A 9,997-nucleotide genomic window follows, 5' to 3' on the forward strand; every position below is an offset into this window, starting at 1 on the left:
TTGTACTTCATGAGTTTTATAGTAAAGTATTTAGAATAAATTTGACTATGTATTTTTTCTTATGTTTATTTTTCTGGAAGCATCCATAATGGATCTGGTTAAAGGATCTCTGGTTTGCAACCTTTACTTTGAACAAAAATAGAAACAACACATTTTTTTAAAAAAATCTGTGGATTAAGGCTTTGATCCTGCAGATGGTGCTGTGATCCCATTTTCAATTTTGCTTTCTAACTTAAATTCATAGGAAAAGTCTATTGTAGTTACTTTTTGCTGATGCAAAATACTTCTTTTGATAAAAAATACCACTTTATGTCTTTTCAATTTCAGAATTTTCTGCTTCTCATTCAGCATCAGTTTTTCTGTGACTCTCAACCAGCTCACTTTCCTGTTGCTGCTCTTAAATAAAATTGCTTCCCTGAGAATGGGGTGACAAAGAGCTGAGGGTAAAAAATTCCATATGAGAATCATTTCAAACTCTTGTTTGTAATAATCAGGTAAAAAAATATTTCCTGGAATTAAGCCACAGGAACTCTGGCTTAAGTCAGAGCTGTCAATTGGGAAACAAATTTCCAGACATTTTGAAATTTAATTCATTTAATTTTTCTGGTAACTGGATTAGCAAGTATGATTAGCAAAGTAGGATATTCTTTTACTGAATCAGTCCAACTTTGAACAAAGCAGATACTAAAATCTTGTAGTACAAGAAAGAAAGGGGCTTAGAATCATTTTCCCTCGAGGAACTTAAGAACAAAACTGGAAAAACATATGCACTGGAAATTTTAAAAATAAAGGGAAGGGTGTTCATGTGGCTGTATTTTTACCTTAGACTCTGGTTAAATGTATGCTAATCTATGTTGAATTAAAACCCCCCGAAGAGAACTGCAATACCCTCTCCATGCTTTCCAGCTCGTGCTTTGCAAGCACCTGTCCAGTGACTGAGGGGGTGTTCAAAAGCTGGTGCGGTTGTGGGGGGTCTGGAAAGGGGAGAAACATGGTAATTCTGCATAGTGTAAACATTTATAAAAATGACGAGGATAACTTTTGAAAATGAAGAAAAACTGAAGCCCTGGAGGTGGGCAGTCTGATCCCTTCGTCCTGAATCCCGAGGTTGTGTGTGTGAAGCCCTGGGAAGGGCCTTACTCTACAGACACGCCGGACAGCAGGGCTGCTGCGACCTGTTACCACGGGGCGCGCTTTACACCAGCTCGGGGCCCTTCTGCAGCTTTCACAGTGGGGTCACTTGGACATAAAGGAATTGTAATCATTCCTTTTAAATTAGGATCGATATCAAGAAAGATTCCATGAATCAGGATCTACATGGATAGCATACAAATAAAATAAAGGCTTTAGAATTGATGCTTTGTAATAAAAGAGAAGCATGCCTTTGTACGCATAGTGGACAGAAGTGTTTGTTGCTTTTTAAGTCTCTTCAGAAAATTATTATTTTCTGAAGGAACCTCAATGGCCGTGGCTATAACGTAAATTCATTTGCTTACGTCATCCCTGCTAATTAAAGATGAAAGCGTTTCACGTTAAACTTGGTAGCTGTTTTTGTTTAAAGTAAATTTCCTCTAGTTTATGTCTTGAAAAGACTCACTATATATTTCTATAAATCAGCAATAATGGCAATTAGACAAGGGCTCCCAGCCCTGCTCATCCCGCGGGAGAACGGCCGTGACGTCTTTCAGAGCCTGGTGAGTGCTCGGCCCCAAGCCCGAGCCCTATAAAGCGGCGGCTGCGAGCCGCGGGCCAGGCAGAGTCCAGCAGCCGCACGGAGCCGAGCGGCAGCTCCGGTCCAGCCCCCAGGCCGAGCTGCGCCCTCCCGGCCCGCACGCTCCCGCAGCGAGGCTCTCCAGGAGCACTCCCTGGCAGGGTAAGGGAAAACGGGAGCTTTCTTCCTTTGACCTTTCCCTTGGCAACTTTTCTCAGGGTACACTGAATTTTCTTCTCTCTGGAATTTTTCTTCTTTTTACAGTGTTCTTTCTTTATAACAACAAAAAGCCAAGTTTCTCAGTCACCGGGTAAGTATGGAAATGCCTCGGCTCCTCACATATGAATACATTTTCTCAATTCTTCTGGTTGAAAGATGTCTTTCAGGCTTGCTGTTTTACTCAATGCTGTTGTTTAAAATAATGCATTCAAGTAGGGTTTTTGTTGGTTTGTTTTTGCTTGTGTATAAATTTTTGATGGAAGGGTTCCGTGGGTACACTTGTTTTGGAAGTTTTCAACTTGTTTTTTCAGTGCTGTTCTTTCTCATATGTTAGTTATGTGAGTCTAGGAAGCACTTATTTCCCTCTTTAAGTTTAAATCCTGTGACTTTTATAGACAGCCAAGAGAACAGAGCTTGAAGTCCTAAGTTTCTATCTAGAAATTACACAGAAATAAAATGTGTAAGTGGACTAAATGTTAAAAAACACACAGTGTTTTTAATATATTTTTCTTTTGTGGCAAAATTATTTCAATGGTGATATGCAGTTTAATGATATCTTTTGGTATCAATTTTCACCATTAATTGTGTTAAGTTGTTCAAACTCAGGCTTAAAGAAGCACATTACCAGTAATATCTACCATTAAAAGAGAAAAAATATGTACATACAAAATAACTTTATACTATTATACATTTATATGTACATGTACATTATTAAATGAATACTAACCTAGTTTTATGTCAATCAGATGCTGAAACTTAAAGTAGAAAAAAACAATCATTATTTTGCAGTTGTTTCCTTAGTTAGAAAAGATACTAAAAAAATTGAATGTTACAACTTTTTCATAGAAGATGTTCCCCAGGGTTATTTCCAGCACTATAAGAGTAAGCCATTCAATATACACTTGGGCCAACTATGTGCCTGAGAAAGAAAGGCAGCAGATGAAAAATGTCCTAATTTTTATTCAAGCACCTGTCACCAAGGGAAATTATTGCAGTTTAACTGTTTCGATAAGATGATGACTGTCTCCAAACTCTGCACAAGCCTTCAGAATTTGCCAGACACCCAGGATGGCCTTGCTGGTGAGATCCGTGGATGGCAAATCTGATCCAGCTCTGTCTCTTCCCAGGTACAGAGATGGAAACCAGACGGAAGCCCCAGCTTCTCATGGTCCTGCTCCTTTTCAGTGTGCTCTCCTCACAAACACTGGCGTGGCCTCTTTTTGGAGCATCTTCTGCTCTGAGGTGAGTTCCCCTTCAATTCAGACACTTTAGCATTCCCTCTTCATCTAGATGGGAACTTCCTATCTGGCATTTTGGACAACTCAATTTTGAAAAACTTTGTATTATTTATTTAAATATTTGGTTGATGTGTTAAGCAAGTTTTTTTTCAACATCAGGTGCATGTGATTATCCTGAGCCCCGCATTCACTCTCAGGGCATGAGAGACAGTGTCCATGGCTGGTTCACATTTCCAAACAAGGTGGAAGGAGAATTTGACTTTCCACCCATTCAAAACTGCTTTAGATAAGGAATGAGCTTTTATGCAGCGTCATCTCAGTTCAGATCAGTATCTGATGGGAAAACAGAAATTTAGTTGTTCTCTCATTTTAGTTCATTTTTAAGATCAGTCAGTAAATAATTACAAGTTTAGTAGTTGATTGTAATATATATGTTACATATGTTGGAGAGATCTATCCATGCAAATTAATTTGCCAATATTAAAAATGTGCAATAATTCATCTACTGAGACACCCTCGTCCAATGAGTGAATTTTGATGTACGTGGTTTTGACCATAAATCCTTAGTTTTTACTGTTCTCTATGTGGTATTTTATATTTCAAATTCATAAATCATAATACAACTCATTTAAAGCTTTATCTGAAATAAAATAAATTTACATGTAAAGAAGTACAGTAAATAAAAACTACATTAAACTTTCCTTCCAGTTTATAGGCACTATTATATCTAAGGTCAAAAACCGTCCTTTTTTTCCTTATGTCCTGATTTCTAGTGCTTTGCTCAAGGTAAAGTTATGCTCAGTAGAGACAGGGGTAACTCCTGGTGTTCTTCACGCAGTCTGCTTAAAGCCAGGTCTATGCTGCTTTGATAACTAAACAGAATGATGCTGGCTGAATGGTTATATCACCAATAAAAGAACAATCACAAGAATGCTGAAGTTTGCATTGATTGCTAGGCTTCATACTCAAAAAGGACTGCTTGTTAGTGACTACCAACTACCACATCACCAAAAGATACACAAGTGCCCAGGAGCCAACATGTTCCTCGGAGGTTCACCCTAACAGGGAAAATACACATACATAGAATTTTAATAGTGCGTGGGTGTTCAAAATGTGCATGGATTTATATATATAGTAATATTCCATGTACAGGCATGACTATCCTTTACCAAAACACATTAACACATAAGATTAGGAACCAGAGGGCCCACAACATTCAAGGAATCTGAGCAACTATTCAGAGATGTAGAGATTCTTTGGACTTACTCCCTAAGATTCTGAGTATCTTTTTAAAAACAATTGTGTAAACATAAGCACAACCTTCTGAGAAAAGAATGTATTATATTTCTATTGTACTTTTCCCTAATAGGTTGGGTGACAGAACACCCTATGGAGGAAATGAACCTGATCAAGAGTCATTAAAAGTAGACACTGACATCTTGCAAAATGCATTAGCTGAAAATGATGTATCCAGGTGAGTTCATTTTTATGGAGTAGTCTTTTAGAAAACATAATTTTGAAATACAAGTGTTTTATTTTTGTGTCTCCGTGAAGCTATCTCCGTGGCATAACACTAAGGTTTCCATGCGTCCCGGCTTCCTCCAGCCCGACTCACCGCCGCGTGACCTACTGCGTGACGTTCAGGTCGCGGCTGGAGCTTGGAACAAGCCAGGGTGAACTAATCATCACTTGCGCTCTGTTGCGCAAAATGCCAGCATCAGAAATGGCACCAATTCTAGTAAAACTTTAGCATTTAGGATTTCAGGATGTAGGAAGTTCTAAGGCAAAAGTTTCGTGTCTATGTAAAGAAAAGATGTCCACTAATAGAAGCTACAGTCACAGAGGCATTCGTCAAGAGCAGCGTTCAAGTATAGACAGATAGATCTCTACTGAAGCCCCAGTGTAAATGCTTCCTCATTTGGACAGAAAAGTTGGTGGATAGACCATAAAGAGCTCTCTATGTTAAGAGATTTTGTTACAGGTATTTTGGCAGAAGAAACAGCAAAATGTATAATAGGGGTTTTGTTACAAATCAGGATTTTTTCTCCTCGTACCTATTAAGGAAAAATAAAGCACCATAAATAAATAAATAGAAACTAATTTAAATGTTATATTTTTCCACCAGTGTTTCTTAGAGAAGAATTAGTTGTATAGATTCTATCAGGGAACATTACTTAACGTTGAGATATACTTCTATGAAAGCTAATTTCTTTGTTTTTTAAAAATTTCGGGCTGAAAATACAGGTTATATATTGATATAAATGAGAAGAAAATATCTTGTGTTAGGTTATTAGGAAATCTCCTTGTGGACTTAAGTTTTTATGAGAAGCTTTCATAACTGATGACTTTCTTATTGATTGAGCCAAAATAATATTTTAGAAAACCATTTTAAAAATAATGGCTATCCTTTCTTTTGCATTTTAGGAATGCCAGGCATGCTGATACAATTTTCACCAGTGAATATAGTAAACTCTTGGGTCAAATTGCTGTCAGAAAATACCTTGAGGCCTTTATTGGAAAACGATTTGGGTAAAGAGAATTTATTATTACTGTTATTATTAGTAGTATTATTATCAAACACATTATGATTTTTTAATCTGAGAATTATACACTCCCAGTAAGTGCCTAAATATATTGGATTATTTCTCACTCTCCTATCTTTAGGCTTAGATGTTTGTTTGTTTCTTTCTTTGTTTCTTTTCTTTTTTTTTTTGTTTGTTAATCTTCACCTGAGGATATTTTTTCCCATTGATTTTTAGAGAGAGCAAAAGGGACAGAGAGAGAGAGATCATTTGGTTGCCACTGTCACGTGCCCCAACCAGGGCCAGGGATCAAACCTGCAACTCAGGTACGTGCCTTTGACCGGGAACTGAACCTGTGACCCTTCAGTGTGCAGGCCAGTGCGCCAACCACTGAACCGCACTGGCCAGAGCTTAGGTGTATTTTTCTATGTGTTTTTGTGCTAGAAAATGAGTTGGGTGCTAGAATACATTTTTATCCGGCTCCAAGAAAAATTAGAACTTTCTTGTTAAGAATCTCTGATTTTATCTCCTTCACATTTCTTAGCAATAAGTTCTCAGAGAACCAGGGACCAAGCAAACGCCATTCGGATGCAGTCTTCACCGACAACTACACCCGCCTCCGCAAACAAATGGCTGTGAAGAAATACCTGAACTCAATTCTCAATGGAAAGAGAAGGTAAAGAGACAGAAAGCCCGCTAAGACGCGGAATTGTAGATGGCTTCCAGAGCAGCCGCTCCGCACGGAGCCCTGCCCAGCTCTCCCCCTCACTGTGCTCGGAGCGGGAATGCTCAGCCTCGGCTGCCAGGAGACTGCCCTGGACAACTTGAAACATACTGAACTTGGGCCCTAAACACTTTGCCAGGAAATTAGTGCCTCTAAGGTATGGATCTGGACACTGGCATTTCTCAAGGGCTTCCCAGTTGATTCTGTTGTGTCTTCAGGGTTAACAAAGACGATTAGAGAGGCATCTACTCTGAATCTGGAAGCAAGTTTTATCAAAAGGGCTGTTTTTTAACCATGTAGAGGGCAGGCAACCAGCAACTTTATATCACCTGGAGCTCCTTGTATGAGCATTTCAACTCCTTTATTTTGCCAAATTAAGCTGTGAGTTATTTTGTCTCCTGAGATTCAGTAAAACCTGATTCTGTCTGGGTGTGCAGATATTGGGGCGCAATAAATAGGAAGTGGGCGGCTCTCTCTTTTTATTCCAATTATTTTTGGTTAGATAGTGAGTATTAAGACAACCCTGGTTGGGTGAGGTCATACAAGATAACTTTCTTTGCCCACCAGATTGTAACTGTATAAGAATAATTTTAGATACTTTAAAATTGAAAAATAACTCACAGGGAAGAGCTAACCTAAAAGATAATTATTTACCCCCTCAGAGCACTTTACAGGGCAAAGAACAGCATAGGCCAACATCAGCGTTCTTTTAGATCCTGTCTCATCTAAGAGCCTAACATGCACAATTTTCTTTTTGTCTTTACAGCGCTGAGGGAGAGTCTCTTGACTTTTTTGAAGAGCTAGAAAAATGATGGAAAAGGTCTTCGAGAAAAACTGGTGGTGACTTCCCAGTGGTGGGTAAATCTGTGCATTCTTACCGTATCCTTATAGCAATCGCCCCATCTTTTTAGTGGCTGAGAGCCGCTTGGTGAGGAATATCTTAGACGCCTCAAGTGAGGCCTCAGGTCACAACGACACTCCTACCCGAAGTGAACTGTGAGCCAGAAAACAGCTTCAGATGATTCCCGGGGGGTTCTGACTGCATAAAAGGGAAGCCACCATGAGGGGACAGCTTTGAATCTCCTCGTTTGCCCAGACATATTCCTACCCCTCTGTCCAGATATAAAACGGAGGAGACTGACTCACACTAATGAGAAAAGCTGGCTTTCCATTGAGAAGCAAGCCAGGCTGCTCTTATTAATTTAAGGATTCGTCCCAGGATTGACTGCTAGCATCTCATTTGATCTAAGTACAGGGAAATGCCACCAAATTACAGCACGGCTTGATATTGTGAAAATACAGTGTACTCTGCATCTAATTGTATTCCTTGAACCACAGCAAGCTTCATGCAGCAAAAGTCAAATTCTGCTTCTTTTACCTATAAAGTGAGTGTAGGCATTATGACTCCAACTGTGTTCACTGTAAAATACTTTTTGAGTAGAGAAACAGGAATACGATTTCTCTTTGTTAAGTAATAAGCTTCTTAACATAATTGCTTTTATATATACATAGATACAAGGCATATTTTTTCCTGAGTACATTATTGCTTACATTAGCTTATAAAACATATTTATAGTACTTGTCAAGTGTTTAAAGGAATTTTACATCATCAGTATTTGAGGTTGGAAAATTTTTTCTCTAAAGGCTATGGAGTAAGTATTTTTGATTTTGTGGTCTATATGGTTTCTGATAAAAGTATGTCTGCTATTGTAGCAGGAAATTGGCCACAGATAATGCATAAAATGAATGGGAGTAGCTATGTGACAATAAAACTTTATTTATAAGACATGAAGGTAGACTAGACTAGACTACAACCCTGAAGGGTTAAGGAGATTAAAGGAGACCCAAGCTCAGAATGAGTATAATCCATTGTCTTAGTTCAGGCCTCGTTTTCATGAGTCCTCAGTGGTGGGCAGGGCGGCTGAGAAGACCCTGCACGATTGGTTACTGTGTCCACTGATCACCCTTCACTTCTAAGAGACATGCCTGGGCAGGGGTGCGGTGCATCTCTTTCACGGTCATAAATGGATATTTTAGAGAAATGAGTCCCTTTGCTCAAAAGAGAAAGCTAATCCCATGAAGTTTATGAAAAAGTGTTTCTAAGAAGAAAGCCCCCCGTTAAATTACACAGCAGAGCAGACACTGAAACAGAGGAATCGCTCTGCCTTTCCTAAATTCTAAGTTCATTTGTGAGATTCTTTTCTTTTTTGAATGGGTAGCTTTGGACAAATTGTTTTAATAGAAAATTTGTGGCTCAACAATTTGTGAAAATTGCAAATGGGTAATTATTAATGACCGACCAGAGAGCCCCTTCACAGCCCGGTGCCCTTTCTGACTGCCAGTCCTTTGGAAGGTACCCTCCTGATACCCCACAGCGTGATCTCCTGTCACAGGCTCTTGACAGGAGGCAAAGAGAAAAGATGTTTTTCAAATGAGTGGATAAGTGAAAGAAATTAAGATGATGTGAATGAAAATATTTTTATGCTTATACACCAATTCTTTCTTTTTCAGGTTCTTGAAGAAAAATGATAGGTGAAGTAATTATATTTTGAGTTCTACATAAGTCATTCAAAAAAAATCTTCAATATCAAAACCAAATAAAATACTGTATTGTGAATGTTGCAATTTATTTTAAGCTAATGTAATAACTGCTCTTTACTGTGTTGCAAATATTATTTGAGAGTTCTTAAATTTGTCTTTAACTTGTGAAAATACTGTAATTTCATGTGCTGTGTATTCTTTCTAAAAAAATATATTTACTGATAAGAAAATACAAGACTAATTCCAATTGTATGAGGCTTTTTGGAAGGGTAGAAATAGAGCAAAATTGATGTGTTTATTTATAGAGCTTCCTTAACTATTCAGAAGAGTGGAACAGATAATCAGTGTGTCCAAATTTGAATGTTAAGCAGATAGAATGCTGTGTTGAATAAACCTCAAAATGTCTAAGAAAATACTAACCAAGATAAAGTCATTCTTCAAAAAAAAATTGTTTAAAAATGTAATGCATTTTCAAATTTATAAGCAACCTTTATTTTGAACTGGATTAAAATCTTACAAATTTGGATCTCTAAATGCCAAAGGCTCTCTCCTGATTTATTGATTCAATGAAGGAGAATGCCTCTGCTTCCTACATTGGGCCTGGCCTTTATTCTTGTGAAAAGTATGTGTAGAATGTAAACTGAGGGGAACATTTGTTTTTTAGTGCTAATATTTTTTTTTCCATAATCATTCAAAGAATGCTTTGGTGATACCAGCTTCTATCAGTGAAAGTGCATTTGGAGACACAACTATTTTTCCAAAATGATTGTAAGAAATTAAACATAAAAAATAAAGATATTTAATTATCATTGCAAACAATTTCTGTTGTTTTGAGTCTTTAAATGATACAATAACAGCTCATCCTAGTGCTAAAGTTCCGGACACTAGATAGTTTTGTAATGCTAGAGATAGAACTATGTTTGGTTTTGTGTGAGATATGAAAGAGAAAAGTCCAGACTGTTTCCAAAGGAAATCACCTGAGCAACTTGAAGGATGGTGTTGCTATTAACTAAGATGAAAAGAGGGGAGAAAAAAGGTTCCA

General features: G+C 37.9%; 1 protein-coding gene across 2 annotated transcripts; it reads left to right on the forward strand.

Annotated features, from left to right (window-relative positions):
• Positions 1-1,855: 1,855 nt before the first annotated feature.
• Positions 1,856-9,774, forward strand: VIP (vasoactive intestinal peptide). Of its 2 annotated transcripts, none has more exons than XM_016215934.2 (7): positions 1,856-1,873; positions 3,058-3,172; positions 4,538-4,642; positions 5,593-5,697; positions 6,235-6,366; positions 7,181-7,268; positions 8,926-9,774. In XM_016215934.2, the coding sequence occupies exons 2-6, from the start codon at positions 3,066-3,068 to the stop codon at positions 7,224-7,226; spliced, it is 495 nt and encodes a 164-aa protein (XP_016071420.2). In that variant the 5' UTR covers positions 1,856-1,873; positions 3,058-3,065; the 3' UTR covers positions 7,227-7,268; positions 8,926-9,774. The 2 variants fall into 2 exon arrangements, with proteins under 2 accessions (XP_016071420.2, XP_087673332.1); XM_087817206.1 differs by lacking the exon at positions 1,856-1,873 and adding an exon at positions 1,973-2,021.
• Positions 9,775-9,997: the final 223 nt, after the last annotated feature.

This window comes from Miniopterus natalensis, chromosome 5 (genome assembly GCF_054644295.1).
Source record: "Miniopterus natalensis isolate mMinNat1 chromosome 5, mMinNat1.hap1, whole genome shotgun sequence".
NCBI lineage: Eukaryota > Metazoa > Chordata > Mammalia > Chiroptera > Miniopteridae > Miniopterus > Miniopterus natalensis.

Coding starts and splice junctions, on each gene's coding strand:
- VIP (XM_016215934.2), top strand. CDS start 3,066: ATGGAAACCAGACGGAAGCCCCAGCTTCTCATGGTCCTGCTCCTTTTC. Junction 3,173..4,537: donor GGAGCATCTTCTGCTCTGAG/GTGAGTTCCCCT, acceptor TTTCCCTAATAG/GTTGGGTGACAGAACACCCT. Junction 6,367..7,180: donor ATTCTCAATGGAAAGAGAAG/GTAAAGAGACAG, acceptor TTGTCTTTACAG/CGCTGAGGGAGAGTCTCTTG.